At 45.9% G+C, this 26,707-nt stretch overlaps 1 protein-coding gene across 2 annotated transcripts in view; it reads left to right on the forward strand.

Moving 5' to 3' along the window:
• The first annotated feature begins 891 nt into the window (after positions 1-891).
• dab2ipa (DAB2 interacting protein a) overlaps positions 892-26,707 on the forward strand; it is a 37,802-nt gene continuing 11,986 nt past the window's right edge. Inside the window, exons 1-16 of one of the 2 annotated variants that reach the window (XM_029830100.1) lie at positions 892-1,100; positions 1,601-1,745; positions 2,702-2,874; positions 2,958-3,229; positions 4,109-4,314; positions 4,705-4,849; positions 5,007-5,151; positions 5,232-5,468; positions 5,564-5,753; positions 21,184-21,407; positions 21,500-21,591; positions 21,677-22,144; positions 22,231-22,502; positions 24,381-24,494; positions 24,809-24,931; positions 25,057-25,136. In XM_029830100.1, coding sequence (XP_029685960.1) covers positions 1,680-1,745; positions 2,702-2,874; positions 2,958-3,229; positions 4,109-4,314; positions 4,705-4,849; positions 5,007-5,151; positions 5,232-5,468; positions 5,564-5,753; positions 21,184-21,407; positions 21,500-21,591; positions 21,677-22,144; positions 22,231-22,502; positions 24,381-24,494; positions 24,809-24,931; positions 25,057-25,136 — 2,807 coding nt within the window. In that variant the 5' untranslated portion in view covers positions 892-1,100; positions 1,601-1,679. The remainder of the gene's footprint in view (positions 1,101-1,600; positions 1,746-2,701; positions 2,875-2,957; positions 3,230-4,108; positions 4,315-4,704; positions 4,850-5,006; positions 5,152-5,231; positions 5,469-5,563; positions 5,754-21,183; positions 21,408-21,499; positions 21,592-21,676; positions 22,145-22,230; positions 22,503-24,380; positions 24,495-24,808; positions 24,932-25,056; positions 25,137-26,707) is intronic. The other variant, XM_029830101.1, reaches the window with a different exon arrangement.

Raw genomic sequence — 26,707 nt, forward strand, 5'->3', positions numbered from 1 at the left:
GCGATATATATCTTCAGATCTGACTTGACGATTTTCAACACTATTCAGTACAATGCTAAATAGTTTTAGTCACCCAGGACTGCTAAGCAGTGTAGTTCTGTCCTCGGATAGCAGGGCCTCTCTGGAATGTGTCACGTCCGTCCTGGTATTCTGGCATCCCTCCACAGGCCAAACACAAAAGTTTGGTGTGAACAGGTGACTCAAATTGACCACTGGTGAGTGTGAGGGGTCATTTGTCTCTGACAGCCCTGCGATAAGCTGGAGACTTGTCTAGGGTGGATCAAAGGTAGCAGCCGGTGGTGAAGAAAACAGAACATGGATGGATGAATGAATGGTCACTGTGAAAGCATTATAATCCCAAGTAACCATGGCAACCCCTGTTAACCATGACGGACTACTCATGGTGTCTTTCAGATGGTCTACAGACATATCCACTATGGACACACCCATCGAGACAAGTATAATGGTGCAAGCAAACACTTGCTCTTGCCTCTGGTAGAACAACCTAGTTTCCATGGTAACAGTGCTACTGTACAGCTAAAGATCTCCACCTACAGGTGAAATGGTGTACTTCAAGGATAGAAATACCTCACAAGGCTTTGTAAGACGTTTGAACAGGAAGTGACCTCTTCTCACTGGAAACCACAACTATTCACGTTTATGTATCTACATACATGTATATGTTTATGTATACACATATGTGTCTTCATATGTATGTACAGTTATACACAAATACATATGGGGTGGGTGTGTGAATAGACACTGATACATACAAGGAGACATGAGGATGCTGATTTGCAGGGTAGAAGGAAGTGGGATGAGGGGGAAGAGAAGGCAGGTGGGGGTAAGGAGGGGAAGTAGGGCAGCCTGGCTGTAGGGGAGGGGCTTATTTTCAGAGGGAGGATGAGTCACTTAGCTGTTCAGAGAGTAAAGCATTAAACAGACAGACAGCTGATTGGTCTTCAAGCAGCATCAGAAGCAGCAGATTTTCTGTTCTCCTTCCAGTCTTCCTGCTGAAGCAAAATATGGATACATAATCCCTTCTCATCATTCTGCTGCTGCCGCTCCTCTTCCTCCTCCACATTTGTTCAGGATGCTCGGTTAGTATCTGCATGTATTTATTCACCTTCTAGTGGTTCGATAGTCCTTATCTTCTCAATAAGACCTGTGCTGCTGCTCTGTGTGTGTGTGTGTGTGTGAGAGAGAGAGAGAGAGAGAGAGAGAGAGAGAGCATGAATTCATGCATTGTACATCGTCTGCATGCAGTTAGCATAGTGTTAGCTACAGAGGATGAGGCTACAGGAGAATGATCAGAATCAGCATCATCTTTGTAGCATCATGTTATGGTATCGTTGACGGAACCAAAGAAGACAGTCATCCCACTCATGCTATGGGTGTGCGCGAGCCACATCTTTCTCATGCTACCAATGTTAAAATGATGTCCTCTTTATCATTACACCAATATCCAACATACTGTCACAACAGTTATCTGTCACACTGGTTATTATATTAGCATCAAGAGATATACAGCTGCCCAGCTGGACCTGCACTCACTCTGACCTTTACCTCTATACCTGATTACATCATCACTATCTTCCAGGTGTGTGATCCAGCAGCGACACTGTGCTAACCAGGAGTCTTTGCTAAACACTGGCAGTGTGTCATTACTGGAACGGAAGATGGACCAGTCAGTCATCATCAAACCAGTTCACTCCTCCCTGCTGGGACAGGACTACTGCTTTGAGGTAACTCTCTCTCTGATTACACTCAGCTCTACCCCTGTTCTAAACCATCTGCCACACTTCTTCCCTCTTCTCTTCTTGACTGCCTCGATGATGTTAGATTTGGTTTTCCACAGTTGTTTTAAATTGAGAGAAAATAAAATTAGAACTCCTTCTGATTGGCACCAAATCAACACGCTCCAGTTGCTAACTTCCCAATATATGTCAATGGTTCCAGTATCTAGCCCTCCTTTCTTGTTAAGGGTCTGGGCGTGGTGCTCGACAGTAGCGTCTTCTTCACTACTTACATCAACAACATTTCCTGGACCTCATTCTTCCATGTCCACAGTATCAACCTCCTTGGTCCATCACTCAGCACCATACCAGTCAACATAATTTTCCCATTCAAGCTGCATCTCTGTAACGGTCTTCTTCACGGTTTAAACCAAATGGACTCAACTCCTCATAACCTCCAGATCTGCCTCCTCTTAGCACATCAGCCCTGTTCTCAAACAGCCTCACTGGCTTCTGCTCTCCAGTCTTTAAAACAATGCTCGTCACCTTCAGATCCCACCAGAATTTAGCTCACACACACCTCCACACCCTCAATATCTTCCTCCTCTCTGCTCCTCCTGCCTGTTTGTCCACCATGGGACTCCCATCTCCCTTTATTCCCCCAGAGATCTGAAACATTAACCCTCCTTCAAATTTCCTTGAACAACACAAGTGTTCAGCCTGACCTTCCCCTCATTATCTGCCCATATCTGGTGTTGTTTTTTTGTCTGCATTTGTATTCTGATACATTTAGATAATGTTTTATTCCCACTGAGCTGCTGTACTAAAATAGTATCTTAATAATAGTTAAATAAACAATTTGTTAATGTTTTCTATAATGATCAAAGACAGAATCAGGACAGAACTACACCAACAATTAAATTAGATAGATTGGTTTGTGACAAGGTCTGTTTTCATTCCATTAGGTCACAACCTCAACAGGAACCAAGTGTTTCTCCTGTCGCTCGGCAGCAGAACGTGATAAATGGATGGAAAACCTAAGAAGAGCGGTTCATCCTAACAAAGACAACAGTTGGAGAGTGGAGAACATTCTCATCGTTTGGGTGATTGAGGCCAAGGAACTGCCTGCCAAGAAGAGGTACATTTTTGATACTTTTGAGCATTTTGACTGAAGGGATCAGGGTAGGGTTTCAAGTTGGATCTATTGTATTTGTACTGCAGGTACTTTTGCGAGCTGTGTCTGGATGACAGTTTGTACGCTCGCACATCATGCAAGATGAAGGCCGACAATGTGTTTTGGGGTGAACGTTTTGACTTTAGCAGTCTGCCATCCATCAATGCCGTCACTCTGCACCTGTACAAAGATACCGACAGGAAGAGGAAAAAGGACAAGAGCAGTTACATTGGGTTGGTCAACATCCCTGTTGCCACGGTGAATGGCAGACAACTGGTGGAGAAATGGTACACAGTGAGCACACCCAGCACCAGCAGAGGTATGTCCCACTTCCTGGGTTTGTATTTTCTGGCAATAAAGATTCTTCAAGACAAAGTTTAGTTGATAAAACAAGTTCACAACATGGTTCTTCTGCTTTGCTTGGGGGTCTCAGGGCTTGTGTGCTAGAGGTGACCATTCTAACAGATGCAATGCTAATAAGATTCCTTTGGATTGAATTAAAGATCATTGAATTAAATTGGCCATGTAGATCAGGTCTACAAAAAAGGTCTTCATTTCTTTTGAAATAGAAAGACATATCATGCATCATGGTAGCTTCCTCAGAAGAGTAAACCTACAGCATCTTAAATCTTTTTAACAAAGTAAAAAGTTTAGACTTCAGAGTTTCTACATTCTATGGATATCAAAAGTATTTGGACAGCTGACATCAGTCTGAAGATGTCAGCAGTGTCTGTTCAGAAAGCTACTTCCTGCTGATCTTTATGGACTCCATATTCTCTGAAAATGTTATGATTATTTACCTCCTGAAGATGGAGAAACTGGGAACCAAAAGACACATCTTATCAGAGTTTTTCAAACTTCTTTGATTAAACGACAATGAATAAGTCTGTGTAGATTCTCAATCATCCAGGTCCTAGTTGTGCAAGGTAAGTTTTCTGTGTCAACTGGACTGTTTTTCTTTTTGGATAGAAGGCGAAACTTCTTCAAGAGAAGAAAAATAGTCCATTTGACAAAGAAAACTTACTTTTTAAGTCACAAACTAAAAAATGGCTGTAAATAGGTCAGAATGGACCCATTTTGTTGAAGATTTTGAGGCTTTAATCTTCTCCAATTATGGGGAAATAATAAACTCCCTGTTCTTTTTTGTTATAGTTGTTTTCAGAGGTGTGGACTCAGTTGTGAACGTTGTGATTTTCAGGGAAATCTGTGCCGATGCTGCGGATCAAAGCGCGATATCAAAGTATCGTAATACTTCCAATGGAGCAATACAAAGAGTTTGCAGAGTACATCAGCTCCAACTATCTGCTCCTTTGCAACACACTGGAGGTGTCCATCAGCCTCAGAGCCAAAGAGGAGCTTGCTGCAGCACTCGTGCACATTCTGCACAGCACTGGCAAGGCCAAGGTGACCCCTCCCACTAAAGCTGTTTATGATCACAACGCCATTACCTGTCATCGCCTCCATCAGGAGGTCATGTGACAGCCGGCCTTTCTCTGTCTGAGTCTGTCTTTCTGTTTTTGAGCCAAATAACTCAAAAAAATTTATTGATAGACTTAATTAAATGGTCAGGAATTTTTGACAATATGCCAAAGAAGAGCCGATTAAATGTTGGTGATCTTCTGGATTTTGGAGGGACTCTGACCTGTGATCTGCTGTAAAACGGGTAATATGTGGGGAGCTAAATTGTTTGGTCTGGAGGTCTGAGCTCTCTCAGGGCTTTTTTCTAGTTTTTTAGTTTTTCTATGATAAAACACCCTTGGTGGAAGGTGGCCAACCGCCTCTGTATCTTCACAGGACTTCCTCACAGACCTAATGATGTCAGAGGTGGACCGTTGCCGTGACAATGAGCAGCTGATTTTCAGAGAGAACACACTGGCGACAAAGAGTATTGAGGAATATCTTAAGTTAATTGGCCAGAAGTACCTGCAGGATGCCCTTGGTACACACACACACACACACACACTCACACACGCACACACACACACACACACACACACACACACACACACACACACACACACACACACACACACACTAACACTAACACTAACACCAACACACCCCTGACCAGAAGAATTGTGCAATATGTGTTTCAGGTGAGTTTATTAAAGCTTTGTATGAGTCTGATGAGAATTGCGAGGTGGATCCGTCTCGCTGTGCGACCTCTGACCTCTCAGAACATCAAGCAAACCTGAGGATGTGCTGTGAATTGGCCTTCTGCAAGATCCTGGACTCCTACAAGTATGCCTGCTCTCTGCACTACCCAGACCACACAGTTTTTGTGTGAAGGTTCCCCACATCACTAAATGTTTCCTTCATAGGGTCTTCCCTCGTGAGCTGAAGGAGGTGTTTGCGTCATGGCGACAGGAGTGCAGTAACCGAAGGCGACCAGACATCAGTGAGCGTCTCATCAGTGCCTCGTTGTTCCTGCGCTTTCTGTGTCCAGCAGTGATGTCGCCATCACTCTTTGACCTAATGCAGGAATATCCAGATGAACGCTCAGCAAGAACTTTAACACTCATCGCTAAAGTGATTCAGACGCTCGCCAACTTCAGCAAGTAGGCTTGGACCTGTTTAGTTTTGCTGCTTTCTGTTAGTATTGAGGTAGTGAAGACACACCTGACGATTCTTTCCTGTCACCTGTGCGCTGCAGGTTTGGCACAATAGAGGAGTACATGCTCTTCATGAATGACTTTGTTGAGTGTCAGTGGAGCAGCATGCAGCGGTTTCTGCAGGAAATCTCAAACACAGACGGTCTGAGCCATACTGCCGGTTTTGATGGATACATTGACCTGGGACGAGAGTTGTCCAGTCTGCACACCCTGCTGACTGACCTCGATCAGGTAACAAAAATAAAGTTTTGCATATTTGCAGCCAGTAGTAAATCCAACAGAACTGATGACTCAGCAAAAAAGATCTCTCTCTCTCTCTCTCTCTCTCTCTCTCTCTCTCTCTCTCTCTCTCTCTCTCTCTCTCTCTCTCTCTCTCTCTCTCTCTCTCTCTCTCTCTCTCTCTCTCTCTCTCTCTCTCTCTCTCTCTCTCTCTCTCTCTCTCTCTCTCTCTCTCTCTCTCTCTCTCTCTCTCTCTCTCTCTCTCTCTCTCTCTCTCTCTCTCTCTCTCTCTCTCTCTCTCTCTCTCTCTCTCTCTCTCTCTCTCTCTCTCTCTCTCTCTCTCTCTCTGACCACGTGCTGGGAGCTTGCTGCGAGTTTTGTGAGTGTTTTTCCCTGACTAACTCCCCCTTCTTGGCGGTGTATCTACACTATCATCGGGGTGGTTGTTGTCGGGTGGTTTGGTGCAGTTTGGTGAGTTTTCGTCGTGTATTACGGCGGGGATGGCGTCCTCGGGGGACGCCGTCTCTTTCAATCCGACACAGGGTGCGAGTCCAACCCGACCCGTCCGTATTGGTGGAGGAGGTTCTCCTGGCCGTAGGAGACCAGGTAGAACACGCTAACCTGTCCTACGCCTCCAGGATGAACAGAGGAGTGGTGGTGTTTGGTAAAGAGGAGCGACTGGTGGCTGAGTTGGTGGGGAGGGGGGTGACGGTGAATGGAGAGTACCTGCAGGTGTTTCTGAACCTGGTGGTTTTTGTCCGGAGGCTCCTGTAGCGCCTCCCAGAGGGCATGAGGGTAAACAGTCCCCAGTAAAAAGTTGTGAGTGGTCTGAGGACCGTGGGTCTGGGCTGCAGGAGCGATAAGCTGAAGCACGTGCTCTCGCTCAGGAGGCAGTACTTCATGTTCCTCACCTGTCCGTCACAGACACTAGACGTGTCCTTCAGGATGAAACACGGAGACGGACACTACATGGTTTATGCTAGCTCTGGGAGCATGAGGTGCTTTGAGTGCGGGGATGTGGGACACAAGCGTGTCACAAACCCGCTAATGAGGGTGCTCGCACCGGCGTCATGTCGAGCCACGTCGCCCCGGCGGTGGTGACGAGGTGGCAGCGGTGGCGGCCGATGCAGGAGGAGGCCCTAGTGGACAGGTAGAGGAGCAAGGAGGAGCAGGTGAATGTGTAGCTGCAGTTAGGGTAGGAAGAGAGGGAGCAGCAGAGGAGGTGCAGACAGGGATGAGTGTTGTGACGGGAGCAGTAGAGGAGGTTCATTTGGGAGTGAATGTGCAGGCAGGAGCAGTAGAGGAGGTTCAGACAGGAGCAGTAGAGGAGGTGCAGATGGGAATGAATGTACAGACAGGAGCAGAGGAGGAGGAGGAGCAGGCAGGAGCAGCAGAGGAGGTGGAGCAGCCAGGAGCTGAGGGGGTGTTGAATCGCAATACCTCTCGTGTGTAGCTGCTAATCCGCGTGTTCTTTGAATGAAGACTTCAAGAAGAAAAATGCCAATTTCAAAATGTATTTAGCAACAGAACCAATTCAAGATACAAATATTACAGAGCTCCGGGCCAGTTCATAACCCTACAATAACAGAGTCCATTGCCAGGGCATGAAGTCTGACAACCTAACTATCCCTTGGCCCAGTCTTTTATAGAATCAGAATCAGAATCAGAGTACTTTATTGATCCCTTTAGGGGGTGTCCATTAGGGAAATTAGCATCTCCCCAAAGAAACGTACTGCACTGTTTAAAAAATATTAAAAATAATAAAAATAAAAATAGAATAAAATAAAAAATAAAATAGAATAAATTAAAAATAGAATATAAATATAAAATCTAAAACTATAGAAATGTAAATAAATGAACTGAATGAATGAATGAACTGAATGAATGGATGTCCCAGTATTATGTTATTGCAGTGTTGTTCCAGTCCTTCTGTTGGCCCTCCTCCCCCCCAGTGAGGAGTTGAACAGTCTGATGGCTCGGGGGATGAATGAGTTCCCCAGTCTGTTTGTCCTGTACTTGGGGAGGCGCAGCCTCTGGCTGATCAGGCTTCTCTGGCTGTGGATGACAGTGTGCAGAGGGTGGCGGACATTGTCCATGATGCTCCGCAGCTTGTCAATAGTTCTCCTCTCTGCCACTGTCACCAGAGGTTTCAGTTTCATCCCAACCACCGAGCTGGCCCGCTTGATCAGCTTCTCCAGCCTGGAGAGGTGTGCTTTTGTCACACTCCCCCCCCAGCACACCACAGCGTAGGACAGGACGCTGGCGACCACAGACTGGTAGAACATCCAGAGGAGTTTCCTGCAGATGTTGAAGGATCTGAGTCTCCTCAGGAAGTACATCCTGCTCTGGGTCTTCTTGTACAGCTGCCTCGTGTTGCTTGTCCGGTCCAGCCTATTGTCCAGCCACAGCCCAAGATATTTGTAGGTCTGCACGCCCTCCACCTCCTCCGTTCCTATCTGAACTGGTCTAGGTCTCGGTCAGTCCCTCCCGAAGTCAATGACCAGTTCTTTAGTTTTGGAGGTGTTGAGCTGCAGGCCATTGTTGTGGCACCAGGCAACAAAGTCCCTCACCAGGCACCGGTACTCCTCCTCTTCGTCGTCTCTGATACATCCAACAATGGCTGTGTCATCAGCAAACTTCTGAATGTGACACATTTCAGAGTTGTAACAGAAGTCCGAGGTGTACAGAGTGAAGAGGATGGGGGACAGCATAGTCCCCTGTGGAGCACTGATGCTGCTGACCACAGTGTCAGACGTGATGTCCTTCATCCTGACGAACTGCGGCCTGTCGGTGAGGTAGCTGGAGATCCAAGCAACCAGGCAGGGGTCCACTCGCATCTGTAGAAGCTTGTCGTGTAGGACAAGGGGCTGGATCGTGTTGAAGGCACTCGAGAAATCCAAAAAGAGGATTCTCGCTGTGCCACTCCCCTTGTCCAGATGCGAGTGGACTCGGTGCAGCAGGTAGATGATGGCGTCCTCTACACCGACCTTGTCCCGGTAGGCGAACTGTGAGGAGTCCTCAGCGTGCTGCACCTGGGGCCTGAGGAGGTTGAGGAAGAGTCTTCATCAGATGTGAGGTGAGTGCCACCGGCCGGAAGTCGTTCAGCTCACTCGGTCTGTTCTTCTTGGGGACTGGAATTATGCAGGACGTCTTCCATAAGGTGGGCACTTTCCCCAGCTCCAGGCTGAGGTTGAAGACCCGTTGTAGCGGCTCCCTGAGTTCAGCAGCGCAGGTCTTGAGGAGCCGGGGGCAGACTCTATCCGGTCCAGCTGCTTTTTGGGGCCGGAGCTTCCTCAGTTCTCCCCTCACCTGGTCAGAAACACATTCTGTGAATTACCTGCTGGGGTACATTGATTCCAGTGATACCAGAGTTAGGGTTAAGGTGTTAGGGTGTTAGTATGTTAGGATGTTAGGGTTAACATGTGATGTTCGCTATGCAACTTCAAAGGGACCAGTCCACCTGTGCTCTGACCACTTTGCTTGATGACTCTCATAAGGACCCACTCAGCTGTGTGTGGAATTCCTGGATCCTCACTGACTGTGGTTACAGAGGTTGCCTGTTGGGAGAAAACTGAGAGAGTCATTTTTAGTTGAACAAAATAAGATTTCATAAAAGTGCTGGGCTGGCCTATGGGTTTTTTGCTCCTGGTCCCAGAAAGGGAACACCCCGCTCGATCTCAAAGGGGGTGAATCCTGTTCGGGAGCTAACAGAGCTTGATTCATTCTTTCTACCTTCCCTTGTGATTGTGGATGCCAAATGCATGTCTAAGGCCTAAAGCCTTTTCTACTTCCTGTAAATCTTTATTTTTAAAATGAGTTCCATTATCAGACCTAATTTGTTTGGGGAAACCATGTGTCGAATTAATCAAAAATTTAATAACACTTTTTGCATCTTCTACTTCTACGGGAACCGCCTCTGGCCAGCCAGTGTATGCATCCACTGACACCAAGAGGTATCGGAACCCATTGACTCTGTCATGTCACATCATGTCAGTAAAATCTATAATTTTTCTTACCCTGCCAACTGCAAACTTCCCCTTGTGTGGACGATGTTGATTTGATGTTGGTACAGTCCTTCTTCTCCATTGTCTTCCCAGATGGCCAGATCAAAGTTCACATTCTTCATGCAAATCAACTTATCATCACCACAATGCTGTCACTTTTTACGACGTATGTTTAACACCTCCAGCCTGATTGTCTCCTGAGATTACAACTGTCTAAACAACAATCCTGTCAAAGTAATGTCTCTGATCTTTATTACACTTGCTAAAGATTCTACCATACCTAACTTCTAAAGTACTTCTAAGAGAAGACAGGAACATATGATAGAACACATAGTAACAAGATAAAGTCAATTCCCTTCAGTGGTTAGTGGTGACCAAGGTCAGGCTGCTGGTGTGCAGCTCCCTGATCAGCCAGTAGAGATGCTAGTTGTTGATGAGGGAGGGGAGGAGGTGATGGAGTCTGACTCTGACTCCGACTGTGGGTCTGTAGCGGACTCCCAGTCCCTTACTGGGGACCTGTATACCCTGGAGGACATCACCACCTTCCTGGATGAAACCTTCGGCCAGTCTGTGAAGGTGGCTGATTTTTTCCCAGACCCAGAAAAGTTTTTGAAGAGTGCGCTGACGTTACAGAGGGCTGTGGGAGTCGACCTCCTCGACGAAAGGAAACGGTACCGGCTAAAGAAATACATGACAGCAACGAGAAAGATGCTGGGACAGAAAAGAAGAAAAAAGGCTAAAACATGCTAAGAGCTCCCAAATAGCTGACCAGAGTGTGATGAGGAGGTACGCTGTGGACTTCTACAGACTAGGCCACACATGTTCCCTCTATCTCTCTGATTAAGTCTTGCCAAACACTGAACAATATTGAAGAGTTCCTGAGCACACGGTGCTTAAATGATGGACTATGGCTGGTGGAGGAGGAGGAGATGGTCTTTGGAGGCCTCCTCAACTGACTGTTTGTTTTTGCTTTTCTTGTTATAAGAATCATGTTCCTGGTTTTTGTAATGTCAAAATAAATTGAGTTTTGAAAAATCAAATCTCTCTCTCTCTGTCTCTGTGAGGAGCATGGTGTGAGCTGAGATTTGAGAATTTTTCAACCTTTTCAAGCTGTTTAAGCTGTTTTCTTGTTAGGTTTTTGTCGGTATAGTTTATTTAGGTGTTGGTGGTGTCTTGTGTTTATTAGTTTAGTTTTTCGGTGTTTTGGAGTGTAACCAGCCAGCGTTCGTCTGGCTGGTTGGTGTCTGATGCCATGGTGGTTGGTGGTGGTAGTGGGGATCTCTCCCGGTTAACGCGGAGACATGGCGTTAAGGTGGGGGCCAGGTCTCTGTACACTGTGGAGGAGGTGGCCCTGGCTGTGGGGGAGGTGATCGGACATGGGTCCATGAAGTCGGCTGCCTGGATGAACGGGGCCATAGTCTTTTTTTGTGGAGAAGGTGGAGCAGGTGAACCGGCTGGTGGATGCTGGTATCAGTGTCGGTGGAAGGTTCTGTCGCGGAATATTTAGCCGTTTTGAGAAGTAAACAATTAATCTAAGTTACTGCGTAGGAGATGGTTTTATTCCAGACAGTCGGTCAGGATACACACACGGAAGCATGCGGAGAAATCTCTAATAAGTGTTCACAGTTCTGATCTTATATAGCCGAAGGCCCGCCTCTGAGGCACGGACACAGGACGTCTTCACAGCATGTGTGTGCTGCATGCACAGGGCACAGGACGTCAACACAGTAGGTGCGCTCTGCATGCACCGCAGGTGTTTGGTACCTTCACAGCATGTGTTCCGGCCGGCTGACGCTGGTCTCCTTTGAGCCTTTGTTTCTTGCAAATGCATAAGGTGGCAAACAGACTTCATCTGCTCTCCTAAATTTCCATTTCAACCCTTCCTTTTGCACTCAATTTACATTTCACAATAAAATTCCATTTCAATTCCCCCCTTTTGATCCTACTTGGATCAACCTGATTTTGGCAGTAAACTTGAAATACATCAGCAACTTAGTCCATCTTTATAACCCTCTTCCAGTTCACATTCAGATGAATTGTAAAGTCCGGTTTCTTGTGTGGTGCTAGGGAGAAGATGAGTAGTACTGCTGCGATTGATATCACACCCAGGACACACAGGAATTTTCTCAGGATCAGGTCGGTCCATCGCCTGGGATGCAAAGGCTTTCCTTGGAGGCTCATCTTGTTCTTTCGTTGGTGGCTTGGCACGCCACTTGGAGCAGCAGGGACGCTAGTTTCACTCCCTACTGACCGGCTCCTTCGGTTCTGGCACCTTCTTGCAGTGGAACGCGTGGATCCACGTTGCTCTCTCAGTTACTTTCACCACGGTTTGAGTCACCAGCAGGACTTGGAATGGACCTTGCCACCTTTTCTGGTTCCACCTGGTCCTCCGGAAGTCCTTGATCACCACGTAGTCCTCTGGATGTAACGGATGGAGCTGTTGGTCCACTGGAGACGGCAGTGGTGCTTTCACACGTGCCCGGATTTCTGTAAGAGATTTAGTGAGATTTCTGCAGAAGCAGGGTCAGAGAGAGTAGTGTGAGCGGTGCATTTACAGATTGCGATCTGTGAGGGGAGAAGGACAGCGTCCAAAAGAGCCACCACTAGCCGATGATTCAAGATAGGAGCACCGTCAGACTTGAGGAAACCCCTGTGATTCCACAATGCTCCAAAGTCATGAACTACGTCACAGGCGTACATAGAATCGGTGTAGATGGTAACCGACTGGTTGGCTGCGAGGTGGCAAGCTCTGGTAAGGGCCACCAATTCAGCGGCTTGAGCTGAGTAGTTGGATGGTAATGATGCAGATTCAACAGTGTCGCAGGAGTCACAGACTGCGTAACCGGCTTTGCACCGGCCTGTGTCCGGATCCCGGGGTGCTGACCCATCGACAAAGAGAACAATCCATGAGGTCAGGACATGGGGAACAAGACACCAAGAGTTCCGCCACGCAATCATGAGGGTTGCCCTCCTCCAGGATGGGGAGGAGGATTTACGTTGTGATACGTGGTCTTGCCTCTTTTCTTGCTCACAGGATTTACACTTTGATACCTGGTCTTGCCTCTTTTCTTGCTCACAGGATTTACACTTTATTACCTGGTCTTGCCTCAATGATCTCACAGGATTTATACTTTGATACCTGGCCTTGCCTCTTTTCTTGCTCACGGGATTTTCACTTTGATACCTGGTCTTTCCTCAATGATCTCACAGGATTTCCGTATTTATTTAAGCTGTTTAGCGGCACTCACCATTTAGCAGAGTAAGGTTAGCGTCTATCCTACGCAGTAATTCGTTCCAAATATTAGGATAAATACATCTTACCAATTTAAATTCAGCCGTGGAATTTGAGGAATCCCGTGACCGTCGATCGGGACCGACTGGGTCCTCCTCCTCCTTACGATTGCGGGGTTTGAGGATGAATCGCCTTTTGTGGATTCAGGTGGCCAGCCCCTCGGTCGGGTCCCGACGGATGTACCCAGGATCCCACTTCTGACACCAAGTTTGTCATGGAATTTTTAGCCCTTTTGAGAAGTAAACAATTAATCTAAGTTACTGTGTAGGAGATGGTTTATTCCAGTCAGTTGGTCAGGATACATGCATGGAAGCATGCGGAGAGATCTCTATTAAGTGTTCACAGTTCTGATCTTATATAGCTGAAGGCCCGCCTCTGAGGCGCGGACACAGGACGTCTTCACAGCATGTGTGTGCTGCATGCACAGAGCACAGGACGTCAACACAGTAGGTGCGCGCTGCATGCACCGCAGGTGTTTGGTGCCTTCACAGCATGTGTTCTGGGTGGTGCAAGAAGTTGAATGACTGAGAATGTTCCCCCCCTCAGTCATTTGACACTGGTCTCCTTTGAACCTTTGTTTCTTGCAAATGCATGAGGTGGCAAACGGACTTCATCTGCTCTCCTAAATTTCCATTTCAACCCTTCCTTTTGCACTCAATTTACATTTCACAATAAAATTCCATCTCAATTTCCTCCTTTTGCACTCAATTTACATTTCACAATCAAATTCCATTTCAATTTCCTCCTTTTGCACTCAATTTACATTTCACAATCAAATTCCATTTCAGTTCGAGGCGGCGCTGCCTCCGGGTCAGCCGGCCACCAAAGTTACCCTGTCCATCGTGCCCCCGTTCATTACGGATGAGTTTCTGTGTTGGGAGTTGTCCAGACATGGCAAGATTGTTTCTCCTATGAGAAAAGTCATGTCTGGATGTAAATCTCCACTACTAAAACACGTAGTGTCTCATCGCCGGCAGGTTTATATGATCCTTAATAACGGCGATGAGGATTTAAATGTGTTTTTTAAAGTTCAGGTGTACGACTTTGATTATGTTCTGTTCGCCTCATCAGCGCACATGAAGTGTTTTGGTTGTGGTGAAGCAGGACATTTGATTAAAATGTGTCCACACACAGCCAAATCACTGTTTTATTACTCTCTGTTTTATTTTATCTTCCACTTTTAATGAGTAGTTTTAAGATTGGGAGTTTAAACATACATGGAGGTAGACTGGAGAAAAAATGAGTTTTAGTGTTTGAAAGAATGATTTTAAAGAAGATTAGTGTCATGTTTCTGCAAGAAACTCAGTGATGTTTTTAATGAGGCTGATTGGTGCAGTAGATGGGAGGGGAGGGTGTTTTTAAGCCACGGCACAGACTTCAGTGCTGGGGTGGGGATCCTCTTCTCTAAGAGTTTAAGCCCAACATCTTTTACTGTTGATCATGTTGTTCAAGGAAGGTGTCTTTTAATCACGGCCCAGTTTGACCAGTTCAGAGCTGCTTTTATTAATGTGTATGCTCCCAACAGTGGTGCAGAGAGGACGCTCTTTTTTAGGGACATTCGCCAACAAACTCCAGGGGTGTGGTTCTATTGATTATTTCCTCTTAGGTGGTGATTTTAACTGTACTGAAGATGAGGTTTTAGATCGGAACCACGCAGAGCCGCATCCATCCTTGCAGCAGGTCCTGAGGCAGCTGGTCTACTCCCATGGTCTGGTGTGGAGAAGGACTCACACAGGCTGCAGACAGTATACATGGTAGAGAGGATATGGTGTCTTTAGCTTGTTTAGATCACTTTTACTGTTTTAAACACAATTTTAATGTGTTTAAATCATGTAGTATCATGCCAGTGGGTTTTACTGATCATGCTTTAGTTTTATGTGCTGTTTTCATTAACAACATTTTACCAAGAAGCGCCTACTGGTATTTTAGTTCAGTTTTAGCCTCCGGTGTGAGTTTTAGTTACTTTTGGGCTGGGTTTAGGCAGAGAAAGGGCGAGTTTAGCTGCCTAAAACAATGGTGGGACCACGGAAAGATACAGATAAGAATGTTGTGTCAGCAGCACACGCTCAATGTTACTCGTCACGTCACCGGATCTATCAGGGATCTGGAGACTGAGATAGTGGAGCTCGAATGTTTGAATGAGTCCACAGGAAATGGAGGATCTGTTGAAATCCTCAAGACAAAAAAGAGAGGCTTTAGCCAACCTGCTGGGTGCCAGAGCACAGGGCGCCCTGGTCCGGTCCAAAATCCAGGACACCTTGGAGATGGATGCATCCTCCAGTTTCTTCTTTGGCCTTGAGAGTAAGTCTGGGCAGAGGAAGCTCATCCACTCCTTGCTGTTGGACACGGGGCAGGAGCTGAATGACCTGGGGCAGATCAGGAGGAGAGCGGTGGAGTTTTACACGTCATTATACAAGACTGATTTTAAAGACAGTGAGGATTGTTTGAGTGGTTTTAGTGTCTTTAGTCAAGGACTGCCCAGGGTCTCCAAGGAGACCAACTGCTGGATGGAGCGCCCGTTGACAGCACAGGAGCTGCACACGGCCCTACAGACAATGCAGGGCCGAAAGGCCCCGGGCATCGACGGACTCTCTGTGGAGTTTTGCAAGGCCTTCTTAGACATTCTCGCTCAAGACATTCTGGAGGACTTCAACGAGAGTCTCACCACCGGTTCCTTGCCTCTGTCCTGCAGGAGGGCTGTCATCACTCTCCTGCCGAAGAAAGGAAACCTGCAGGACATAAAAAAAACTTGCACCCTGTGTCCCTTCTCTGCACAGACTACAAGATTCTCTCCAAGGCGTTGGCCATCTGGCTAAGGGAGGCCATGGAGCAGGTCATCCATCCGGACCAGATGTACTGTGTACCTGGCAGGTCCATGGTAGACAATGTCTTACTCATTAGGGATGTTTTGGAGATCTCCAGTTCATCAGGGTTGAGTGTTGTCTACTTTCTTTAGACCAAGAAAAGGCTTTTGACCATGTTGAACACAGCTTCCTCTAGAGAACTATTGAGAGGTTTGGGTTCAGCGCTGGTCTGATAGCCAAGATCCAGCTGCTGTACAGTAGCATTGAGAATGTGCTGAAGGTCAATGGCAGCTTGTGCACTCCTTTTAGAGCAGGGGTGTCCAAACTTTTTTCACCGAGGGCCACATACATAAACATATAGGAGGGGCTGGGTCACTTACTAGAAATTAGGTATATAGCCTTAACTTTAGTGTATTAAAGTTAGAAAAATCAATTAAAAGTGGTCAAATATGTTATATTGTTGAATATAATTAATGACAAAACTGCCTTCATCACAGCTTTCCATAAATGGATCTTTATTGAATTATTCAGAAAAAGCTTTGGTAGCTCATTCCTAGAACAGCAGCCTAAGATTTCTTCTTAGAAGATTTACAGTGCAGAGAAAAAACAATAAAGGGGAAAATGGAACTGGTAAATTTCAAGCTTGTTATTTAAGTTATTAGGCTTAGGAGCACACCTAATAACGTTTACTTGAAACGGTTATCAACATTAACAGACCGAACTGGACGTGCATATAAATTTAGTAAATGATTCTGGTGAGTATCAGCTGGACTGGGTATATAAATCGGGCCATCAAGCTGATCTGACACCACTCATGCCAAAAATCTGGACAAATGATCAAGGAGCAAATCTGCATCAGATGAGATGAGCTGCTTTTGCATGTGCAGTGTGTGCGCTGTACACATCGGTGTGTACTCTGCAATTTTCTTGTTAACACACATATAAGAAAGTGGTGCACAAAAGCAGTCCTTTTTGGTGGAGCAACTGCCTTGATGCCAACAGTAGCTCCCCTGGTGTTAAAACTAAGACATAAAATACACTCAAGCAAAAGTTGAAGTGCGGGCCATATTCTATTCATAAAATGTCTTGCGGACCAATTAAGAATGGACCGAGGACCACAGTTGGCTCGCGGGCCCTAGTTTGGACACCCCTGTTTTAGAGTTTGTAGAGGTGTCCGACAGGGCTGTGCTCTGTCTGGGATGCTCTACGCGCTCTCCCTGGAACCCCTCCTCCATAAGCTTTGCTTGTGTGTTCAAGGCCTGCGGATGATGTGGTTGTTTTTATTGAAGACCAAGATATTAACACAGTTTTAAACATTACTAATAAGTTCTGTGATGTGTCGTCTGCGAGGGTGAACTGGGGGAAGAGCGAAGCCCTGGGTGTCAGCGAGTGGCGTCAGGGCCTCCCCGTTCTCCCTCGAGGTCTGACCTGGAGGAGGGATGGCCTGAGATATCTTGGAGTGTATCTGGGAAATTAGTGCATGGTCGGAAAGAATTGGGAGAATGTTGTTGAGAAGGTTGAGGAAAAATTAAAGAAATGGAGATGGTTGCACTCAGAGATGTCTTTTAGATTCAGTAGTGACTGTAAGACCAGTTTTATCCCCTCCTGTGCATCAGGTTTAAGGGAATATTGTCTCTGATGAGGCCTATAATCATTCTTTGGTCTGATTTTAACTGGTTCTGCTCCTTTAATCAATCCTACATCTGCAGGTGCTTATGACCACAATTTAGGAGAGAGTGAACTTAGCTTCTCTTTCTCTTTTAACATAAACAAACCTCATGTCTGTTCATGCTCAACACTGAGATGTTGCGAGGGAGTGAAAGCCACTCTTTGGTTCAGCGTGACCTTCCACACTCTGTATCTGCTGTTGTACAATCTATCTGGACCCGCCTGTTTCCAATCAATCAATCAATCAATCAATCAATCAATCAATCAATCAATCAATCAATCAATCAAGGCCGACCACATTCTTGCTTGACATCCTAATTGCTTCCACATACCATCCTTTGGCTTAGCTACTGATATGTGTGTGACTGAGCCTGGAACGTGATACAAAGCTATTGCCGTTGATGGCAGGCAGTTTACCATTATCACTGCAGTTTCTTCATGAACATAGACATCTTGTGCCACGCCCGTAACTGTCTTTGGTAGCTGAGCAAACTTCTTGTCATACTTTGGATCTGGCAGTCCACCATAATGCATGGTTACATGCAGTGTATGTGGATTGTGCCATTCAGCTGTGTCTAACACAAGCTCACATATTTTATCTTTTACAAATCTAACGAAATTTGCTGGACCAGCATTTTCTACGACATCTAATGTCCAATAGGGTACTAGCTCATCCAGGCCTTCCAACACATTTACTTCTGTAGTCATGTGCTGGATTTTAATTTGTCCTTTCTTCCTTGGTAACAGTGCAATCCTCAACTGAGAGATTAAGTCACATCCTAATAGATTGACTGGACATTGTGGTGACAGAATCACTTGAGTCTTAGCTCGTAATCCTGACACCGGGTCTATAACATTTACATCTTCTGACAGTCTTGCTTTATTTACAACTCCATTTGCTGATCTCAGTCTCATTGTGTTTGTTGATTTCCTAATGTGTGGAACAGCATCTTTTACAACTGTCTTTCCTGCCCCAGTATCCACAAGAAACCATAACAAAACTCCCTTCAACTTCCAACTGAATTTAAGGTCTTTTAATATTTACACTAAAAATCTCCTCAAGATTCACTTCTACCTCCTCTACATCTAGTCATGTGTCCCATGGATGAGACTTATCCTCCCCCTTATTCTCTCTTCTGTCTTTCCTCATCCGCCTTCCTTTTCCTGCAATCTCTTGCCCAGTGACCTGGCTTGCAACAATAATGACAACTATTATCTCTCCTCTGCCGTGACCTCTTCCTCTTTGTTCTTAATAACATGCTTTGACTTAATCTTCTAGGAATATTTCACTACTTTTCTTTCCCTTTTTCTTATTCATATGCCTTTCTGCGTGCATGGCATGGTTTTCATATTCATTTACAGATACTGTAGGGAATGCTCTCATGTGGTTCTCTACGAAGTCTTTTATTTCTGCATGTGTACCATTATGGAGTGCTATTTTTAATTGCTGTTGATATGGCCCATTGTCATTATCGGAATACCACTTATCTGACGGAACACATCTCTCATTCTATGAGAATATTCTTCATATGATTCATTTTCTCTCTGCTTGCACCTTCTTATGGCACTATAATCAGCACAGTGTGTGAATTTGCCTCTCATTCTCCCAAATATACCATCAATTTGAGTTCTGAGATCATTTGTGTCATGGGCCCAGGGCCGTCCTGTTGCCTGCTCTATGGGAGTCCAATTTCCTCTGACTGTTGACCATTTAGGGCCTAAGACAGTCATCAGGACTTGTGTTTCTGCCCCATTTGTATAGTAACTTCTAATTAACTCATTTATTCCCTCTATACAAGCTTCGATGTCTGTGTCGGGCTTAGGAATTTCAGCACAAGCTTTTTCATAATCCTCTGGTGTCCAGGTCCTGTAGACCAGCATTGTGTGGGGTTGAAGTCCTACACCACTGTTTGGTTTGGCGACTTCTATCATTGGAAAAACATCTTCGACGCCAGGTTTTGCTTCTGCTACTGTGATGAATGAATCACCAAAGCCTATTGGGGGTCCTGGACGCCTGGACAGATTCTGTCTTTTCTTTTATTTCTTTCATCAAGGCCCTTAATTTCTCTGGTTTATCCAATTGTCCATCAAATCCAAATTGATCATGCCATATTTTGACAAAATTTGTTGACCCCATGTATCTACAACATGGAGGGATTTCGAACTGGTCTTTTGCCTATCCTTGTCCCAGTTTGAGTTATGTGAGTCTCTACAGGACATATAATCTCAGACTTCTATACTTCCTTTAAAATCCTTCGTTGGTACTTGTCAGGCTTCTACCTCAATGAGGCAGACAAGTCTTGCCTCTGCTTCCAACTCAGGAGGATAGTATAGGATCCCCACGACAATTTTGTCGAGACCACCGATGGGTCTTGGTTCCCCAAATGAACCTCAGTCAATTGCGGGAATGCTACTTACCCGTCTATGTCGTTTGTTCACCAGAATGTAGTTCGGAGTCCGTCACTGGAGGACTTCTCATCTCAAGAGGCCACCCAACTGACCTCGCGTCAAATTCACGACCGAGGTCTTTGATACAGAACCCCCATTGATGGGTTCTGGCTGTGCACAGTCTTCGGTGGTCAGCATCCCGCTGACGAGATTCCCTCACAGATGTCGGTATACAGCTCGAAGGACCAACTTATGTTAGAGTTGAAACAGAGCAACACAGCAAAACCCTGCGTGACGAAAGACACAGACACAGGTGGCAATTGAAGAGTTGTGTTTATCTTGTTATCATGTGTTCTACTATATGTTCCTGTCTTCTCTTAAAAGTACTTTAGAAGTTAGGCATGGTAGAATCATTAGCAAGTGTATTAAAGATCAGAGACATTCCTTTGACAGGATTGTTGTTTAGATCTCAGGAGGAAGTCAGGCTGGAGGTGTTAAACACCTATTGTAAAACGGGAGAGCATTGTGGTGTTGATAAGCTTATTTGAATGAAGAATGTGAATTTGATCTGGCCATCTGGGAAGACAACGGAGAACAACGACTGCAACAACATCAAATGGGAATGGAAGAAGAGGACGAGGTCATCCAAGAAGAAGGATTAGATTGGACTGTATGAGCATTGATAATTTGCATCTGTGTTTCTATAAAAGACTGGGCCAAGGGATAGTTAGGTTGTCAGACTTCATGCCCTGGCAATGGACTCAGTTATTCTAGGGTTATGAACTGGCCCGGAGCGCTGTAATATTTGTATCTTGAATTGGTTCTATTACTAAATACATTTTGAAATTGGCATTTTTGTTCTTGAAGTCTTCATTCAAAGAACACATGGATTAGCAGTGACACACGAGAGGTATTGCGATCCAACACCTTGCAAGGGAGAACGAGCAGCAGCTCACTCTGGAACACCCTACGTCATTCTGCTGCTCCTCTGCAAACCTCCTTCCTTTATTCACATCAGCTCATTATCTCGTTATATTTGTGGAATTTCACCTCCTCCCAAGATGCTTTTAAGGTTTTAGATAATCTCACAGTAAATCTGGTGCTCTGGACAAGTGTACTAAATCAAGATAGGTGAAAAATACTCTGTTTCTTCTTCAGCTACTTAGGTGCTAAACATACAAATGCATTTAAATGATAACAATAGAATACTTATTCTCACAGTAACTAAAAGTGGTGTTAAAAGTCTCACTCTGTCTCTGTCTCACCTGTCCCACTCTCCACCACAGGTCTGCTTAGTGAAGCTAGTTCCACTCCCTCGGATCCTCCGAGAGATGTCAGCAGCTCTTGCTAATCCAGGGGGTGTGGTTAATCAAGGGGGTATGTCAGTTTCCTCTCCCCTGTCCCATCATGTGGGGCAGAGTAGATCCCCACCTCGTCCGTCCCCACCCCTTTCTCCACCTCTGACAACTTGTAATCCCTCCGTTGGCCTACAGGGTGACAGTGATGGAGGGTTAGTATTCTATTAACACAGAACATAAGTTAGCACATAAATGGTGCTTACTGACTCAGACACAATTACCAGTCTTATTGCTTTGTGTGCAGGGTGGTGGATTTCACCAGACTTCCATCGCCAACTCCAGAGAACAAAGACCTATTTTTTGTCACAAAAGGCTCCAGTTTGCAGCCAACATCAGGTGGAACTCTGACTTTAATTCAATCTCTGATGTTTGACCTCACTTTGACCTTTCTCTTTCTCCTCTGCTGCAATGTAATTTCCAGCAGGCCCTCAGGACTCTCCAGCTCCTAGTTCATCCTACTCTGAGCCCAACGAAAATGAGGTGGCCTTTGAACTGACCAATGAGGGACGAAAAGAAGGGGCAGAACTGACCAATGAAAATCGCAGTCTGTCCCTGCTTGACCTGCAGGAATCCTCCTCAGGCGATGTTATTGACAACATCCAATGGCAGCGTAGGACAGGGCTCCTTCCCTTGTCCTTCCAGAACCCTGTTTATCACATGACTACTACATCCCCACGGCAACAGACTGAAGCCCCACCTTCAGATGGCTCTGTGGGTTCACAGGGCAATGCTGAAGACAGGAACACCACAGCAACCAAACCAGCATTCCTTACACAGATGTCAGTGGGGCTGGGAGGACCCGAGAGGGGTGAGAGAATGTCAGCCTTATCGAGCAGCAGCAGCGGGGAGGAATACTCAAGACGTGCACTGTCTCTATCAGAGACACCAGGTACGGCATGCATGACAACTACACCCTCAATCAAACTCTATGATCTACTGACCTGGTAATACCATTGATGTTGTCCCACTTCACAGGAAGCACCATCCCCCTGCGTCAAAACGTCTCATGTCCTCAGAGACGCATCGATCAGCCTCCGCTCCCCTGCTCTACCCCAGCAGGACCCCCTCGAGGTCGGACACCTCCAAACATTACCAGTGGGGGTGGAAGTTCAGCCTACCCTCCCCGCCCTGCTTCAGGCAGCATGATATCGTCCAGTCCAGACTGGCCGAACAGTAGCCAATCACGACTCAGACAGATGTCATCCTCATCAAAAGGGGACAGTCCAGAGAAAAGACCTGCTGCCAAGGTATGGCTGTAGGGTTGCAGGTTTTTGTAACTGGTAATGCTGGGTTAGGGTTTCCTCAGCACTTGCTTGGTTCATTGCTGCATCTGACCCCTTAACCTAACCCTTCCCCCACTATGCTGATTGTATGGTCCCTGTCAGTGTCAGGCAGGTGGACATCAGACCAGATCAGAACAAGTCATTCTTGATTACAACCTTTACATCAGTTTCTGACATTTTTGTGATCACTCATAAACCTTGGATTGTCATTGGTGGAGAACTGCAGTGATGGTTGCCCTTCTGAATCCTTCTTAAGCAGGAGTTTCTTCCCTTAATCTGTGCTTCAATAAAATGCAGTCTCTGAGTTTTGGAGGCAGTTGATCTGACCTTTTTGGTTTTAACTGTAATCTTCTATATATATACACATCATGTCCAGTCAACTGAATCTACAATCAAGGTGCAGGAACATCTCATGTCAACATCCTAAATTAAAACATCGAAATAAAAGATAGCTAAATTTCAAATCATCCTAAAAGGGTCTGGATGCTTGCATCAGTGCAATATTTTAGCTTTTGTTTTAACCAAACATTTTTCACACAGGTTTTACTTTCATTTACTATTGCCACAGCACCCATCCATTGCCACCACTGAACAGAATGAAAAACATGCAATCTGAAACACCCATGCCTGGCTGGCCATCTACTGTTGATTTGTTTATGAGATCTGAGGTGAGGGTGGGCAAATATTTATACTTTTGTTTTAGTGACATTGAGATAGAGGTTAGAGTGGCACACTGGAAGCAGACTTTACCAACCTCCAGAGGGGAAAATCACAATTTTTACACATTATTAGCATATACATAAACATACAAAGAATGGAGATATAATCATTGAGGAAGCTGTCCTCGAAAGGCACTCTGAATGTAACAGGAATAGTACCTTGCTCAAGGGCACCTCGGCAGTGCTCTGAATATGTTGAAGCACAGCTCTTGTGTCAAGTGGGAACAAAAAGTCTCAACTTAAGTCAGGACAAAGCTGTTAATGACTGAAGAAGCCTCTGGAATGAGGAGAAATGTCCTCCAGTTTGTCAACAATCCAGTTGATGCTCTGCTAGACCTCTGTATGTTACTTTATTTCCCAGTCCTTTAGCCTAAAGAAGTCTGTCTTTCCTAAGAGTCTGTTTTTAGTTGAGATATTTAAGGTTTAGTGGGGTTTTGTTGTTTCAACAGGAATGCTGATGTATTTGCAGGCATTAATGAAGTCTTTGAAAAGAAATTCAGGTTTCTATTTAAAATATTCCACTGTGTGGTCTGCCTGCTTTTGAATGTAGATTGATCTTTAAATCTTTGAATTTTGTTATACTGTATCATAAGAGTGAAACATAAATGCGCACTGTACACCTCCCCACTTCCTCTCCTTTCCTCCATTTCCCACTAGCTGGATATAACACACCGTTATAACACACCACATCTCATACTTCTAGAAAATAATTCAAATTAGGCTGATGGCATATGGGGTGTGGTACGGGGTTTGACCCACTGCAACTGTCCTTTGCCTTCTTGCCATTGATGTATTTGGGTGAGTGCCATACATTTGGTATCACCAGCTGATTGGCTACTCTTTCATAGACTGGTTCAGTTTAAGTCCAAATGTTGACTAAATGTTCAACTTTCCTCATTTGTAATGCTAGTATGTCTATTAAAACAATATACAAACAAGGTGAAGCTTATAGTACTGACATAAAGCCTGCAGCGTTCACCAATTAGCCACAACCCTGCCCTTAGGAATTATGGGGAATCTGAAAAGGCCAATTTTCCCCCTGCTAAAGAGATATTCTAGAAGAGGATAGTAAAGAATAGAACAGAACAGGGCCGAACAGACTTTAAAGCTTGTTTGTTTTCAGGCTCCATCTCCTTGTGCTCTGGACCGAACTGCTGCCTGGCTGCTCAACATGAACTCTGCATCCTCCTATGGTGATGCAGATGAAGATCGAAATGACGACTCCCTCATAGAGAAGGTACATTTTGCTTCTTTACTGATTCTGGCTGTATGTTGGGGTTCACGGGATGAAAAGATGTTTTGGAGGGTTAGACTTTTTCTTCTGGTTTTTATCTGATTCTTGTCATGTCTCTTTAAATTGACCCTCTTCTTACGAGCGCCACCACCTGTTATGGAGGCCAAACTACAACAGAATATTTTGCACATTCGGCACAAATTTTCCACCATTATGTGTAGTTGGAGATTCTTTTTAATTAATTTTTTTACATGTTTATTTTATATTTGAGAGGATTTGGCATAAATAACCTTTTATACTTCATTTGGTTTGTACAGTATCAGCAGGAGATTGCGTTGCTACAGGAAAAGTTACGAATTGCAGCATTGCGTCAGGATGAGTGTGAAGCCCGACTTTTGATCCAGGATCAGCAGAACCAGAGAATGCTGCTGGAATACCAGGTGAGGAGGCAACACCCAAGGTCAGCTGACTGATGCTGGTTCATAAAAGAGAGCCCTGTATACAGACCCTAGAAATCAGCAAAAATGTGTGTGTGTGCGCGCGCGCGCGTGTGTGTGTGTGCCAGGCTCGACTCGAGGACACAGAGAGTCGACTGAGGAGACTGCAGGATGACAAAGATCTGCAGATGAACAGCATTATCAGCAGGTAAAACTCTCTGCCCCGTCTACTTCTATTTCTGTCAATCTCCTCATTTTTCTCTCCTTTTCTGCTCCTGTCCTATGTTCTCTCTCTCTCTCTCTCTCGCCCTCTCTCGCTGACCGCGTGCTGGGAGTTTGCTGGAGAGCGTGCTGAGTTTTCTGTAAGTTTGTGAGTCTTCCCCTTCTTGGCGGTGTGTCTGCCACTATCATCGGGGTGGTTGTAGTCGAGTGGTTTGGTGCAGTTTGGCGGAGGGTTCGTCCTGTTTTATGGTGGGGATGGCGTCATCGGTGACGCCGCCTCTTTCAATCCGACACGGGGTGCGGGTTCAGCCTGACCCGTCGGTGCCGGTGGAGGAGGTTCTCCTGACCGTAGGAGACCATGTGGGACATTCTAACCTGTCCCACGCCTCCAGGATGAATAGAGGAGTGGTGGTGTTCGTGAAAGAGGAGCGACTGGTGGCTGAGTTGGTGGCAAGGGGGGTGACTCTGAATGGCGCGTACCTGCAGGTTTTCCTGCTCGCTGTGCCCTTTACTCGGGTCACTGTCTCAAGTGTTCCCCCGTTTATCCCTAATGAGGTTCTGGAGCAGGAGCTGCAGGGCTTCAGGAAGATGGCGAGTGGTCTGAGGACCGTGGGTCTGGACTGTAGGAGCGATAAACTAAGGCACGTGCTCTTGCTCAGGAGGCAGTGCTTCATGTTCCTCAAGTGTCCAACACAGACAATAGACGTGTCCTTCAGGGTGAGACATGGAGAGGGACACTACATGGTGTATGCTAGTTCTGGAAGCATGAGGTGCTTGTTGTTTAGCGATGGTTGGTGGTGGGCTGAGCTGTCCAATGAGCGTTCAATGGGAAATAAGACAGGGATGTCCTATTTCTGGACAGTTATATACCTTGGCCATTGAGCCTCTCCTAATCAACTTAAGAGCTAGGCTCTCGGGACAGACGGCAGGATGACAAAGATCTGCAAATGAACAGCATTATAAGCAGGTAAAACGCTCTCCTTCCCTCGTTGGCCAGCCGACCCGCCCATCAGCGCAGCGCCACGCATGCACGACGGGGGCAGTGACAGGGTGACACAGGTAATGTTACACTTACGCACAACACAAACACAGAGTCACTGGGACACACACAGGGCACAATGGTAGTCACGACCGTGGAGGTGGAGGAGCCAGCAGGGCTGGACCTGGACCTAGGGAGTGAGTTTCTCACCAGGGAGCTGATGAAGCTGATGACAGCCACAAGAGTGGCTGAGACTGTCCTAGAGATGGAGGATGTTGTCGTGGAGAACAGCCTCAATGTATCAACCAAAAGAAAGAATACAGATACAAAGGTAAAAAATGATAAGATAAAGAAACTGTCCACCGAAGAACAGGTGTCTCCTGCTCTTGAGCCGGCGGTGGACACACCTGGCCTCCAGGACGGGCAGGTCATGGTAAGGTCGAAACACACAACCTCCCCACCACGGTAGAGGTAAGATCTTAAGACCGAGCCCGAGTCCGAGTCCGAGCCCGACCCAACCCGAAATTCGGGTCGGGCTTAAAATGCGTAAAATGTCAATCATTACGTTCGGGTCGGGT

This window comes from Takifugu rubripes, chromosome 21 (genome assembly GCF_901000725.2).
Source record: "Takifugu rubripes chromosome 21, fTakRub1.2, whole genome shotgun sequence".
Lineage (NCBI taxonomy): Eukaryota > Metazoa > Chordata > Actinopteri > Tetraodontiformes > Tetraodontidae > Takifugu > Takifugu rubripes.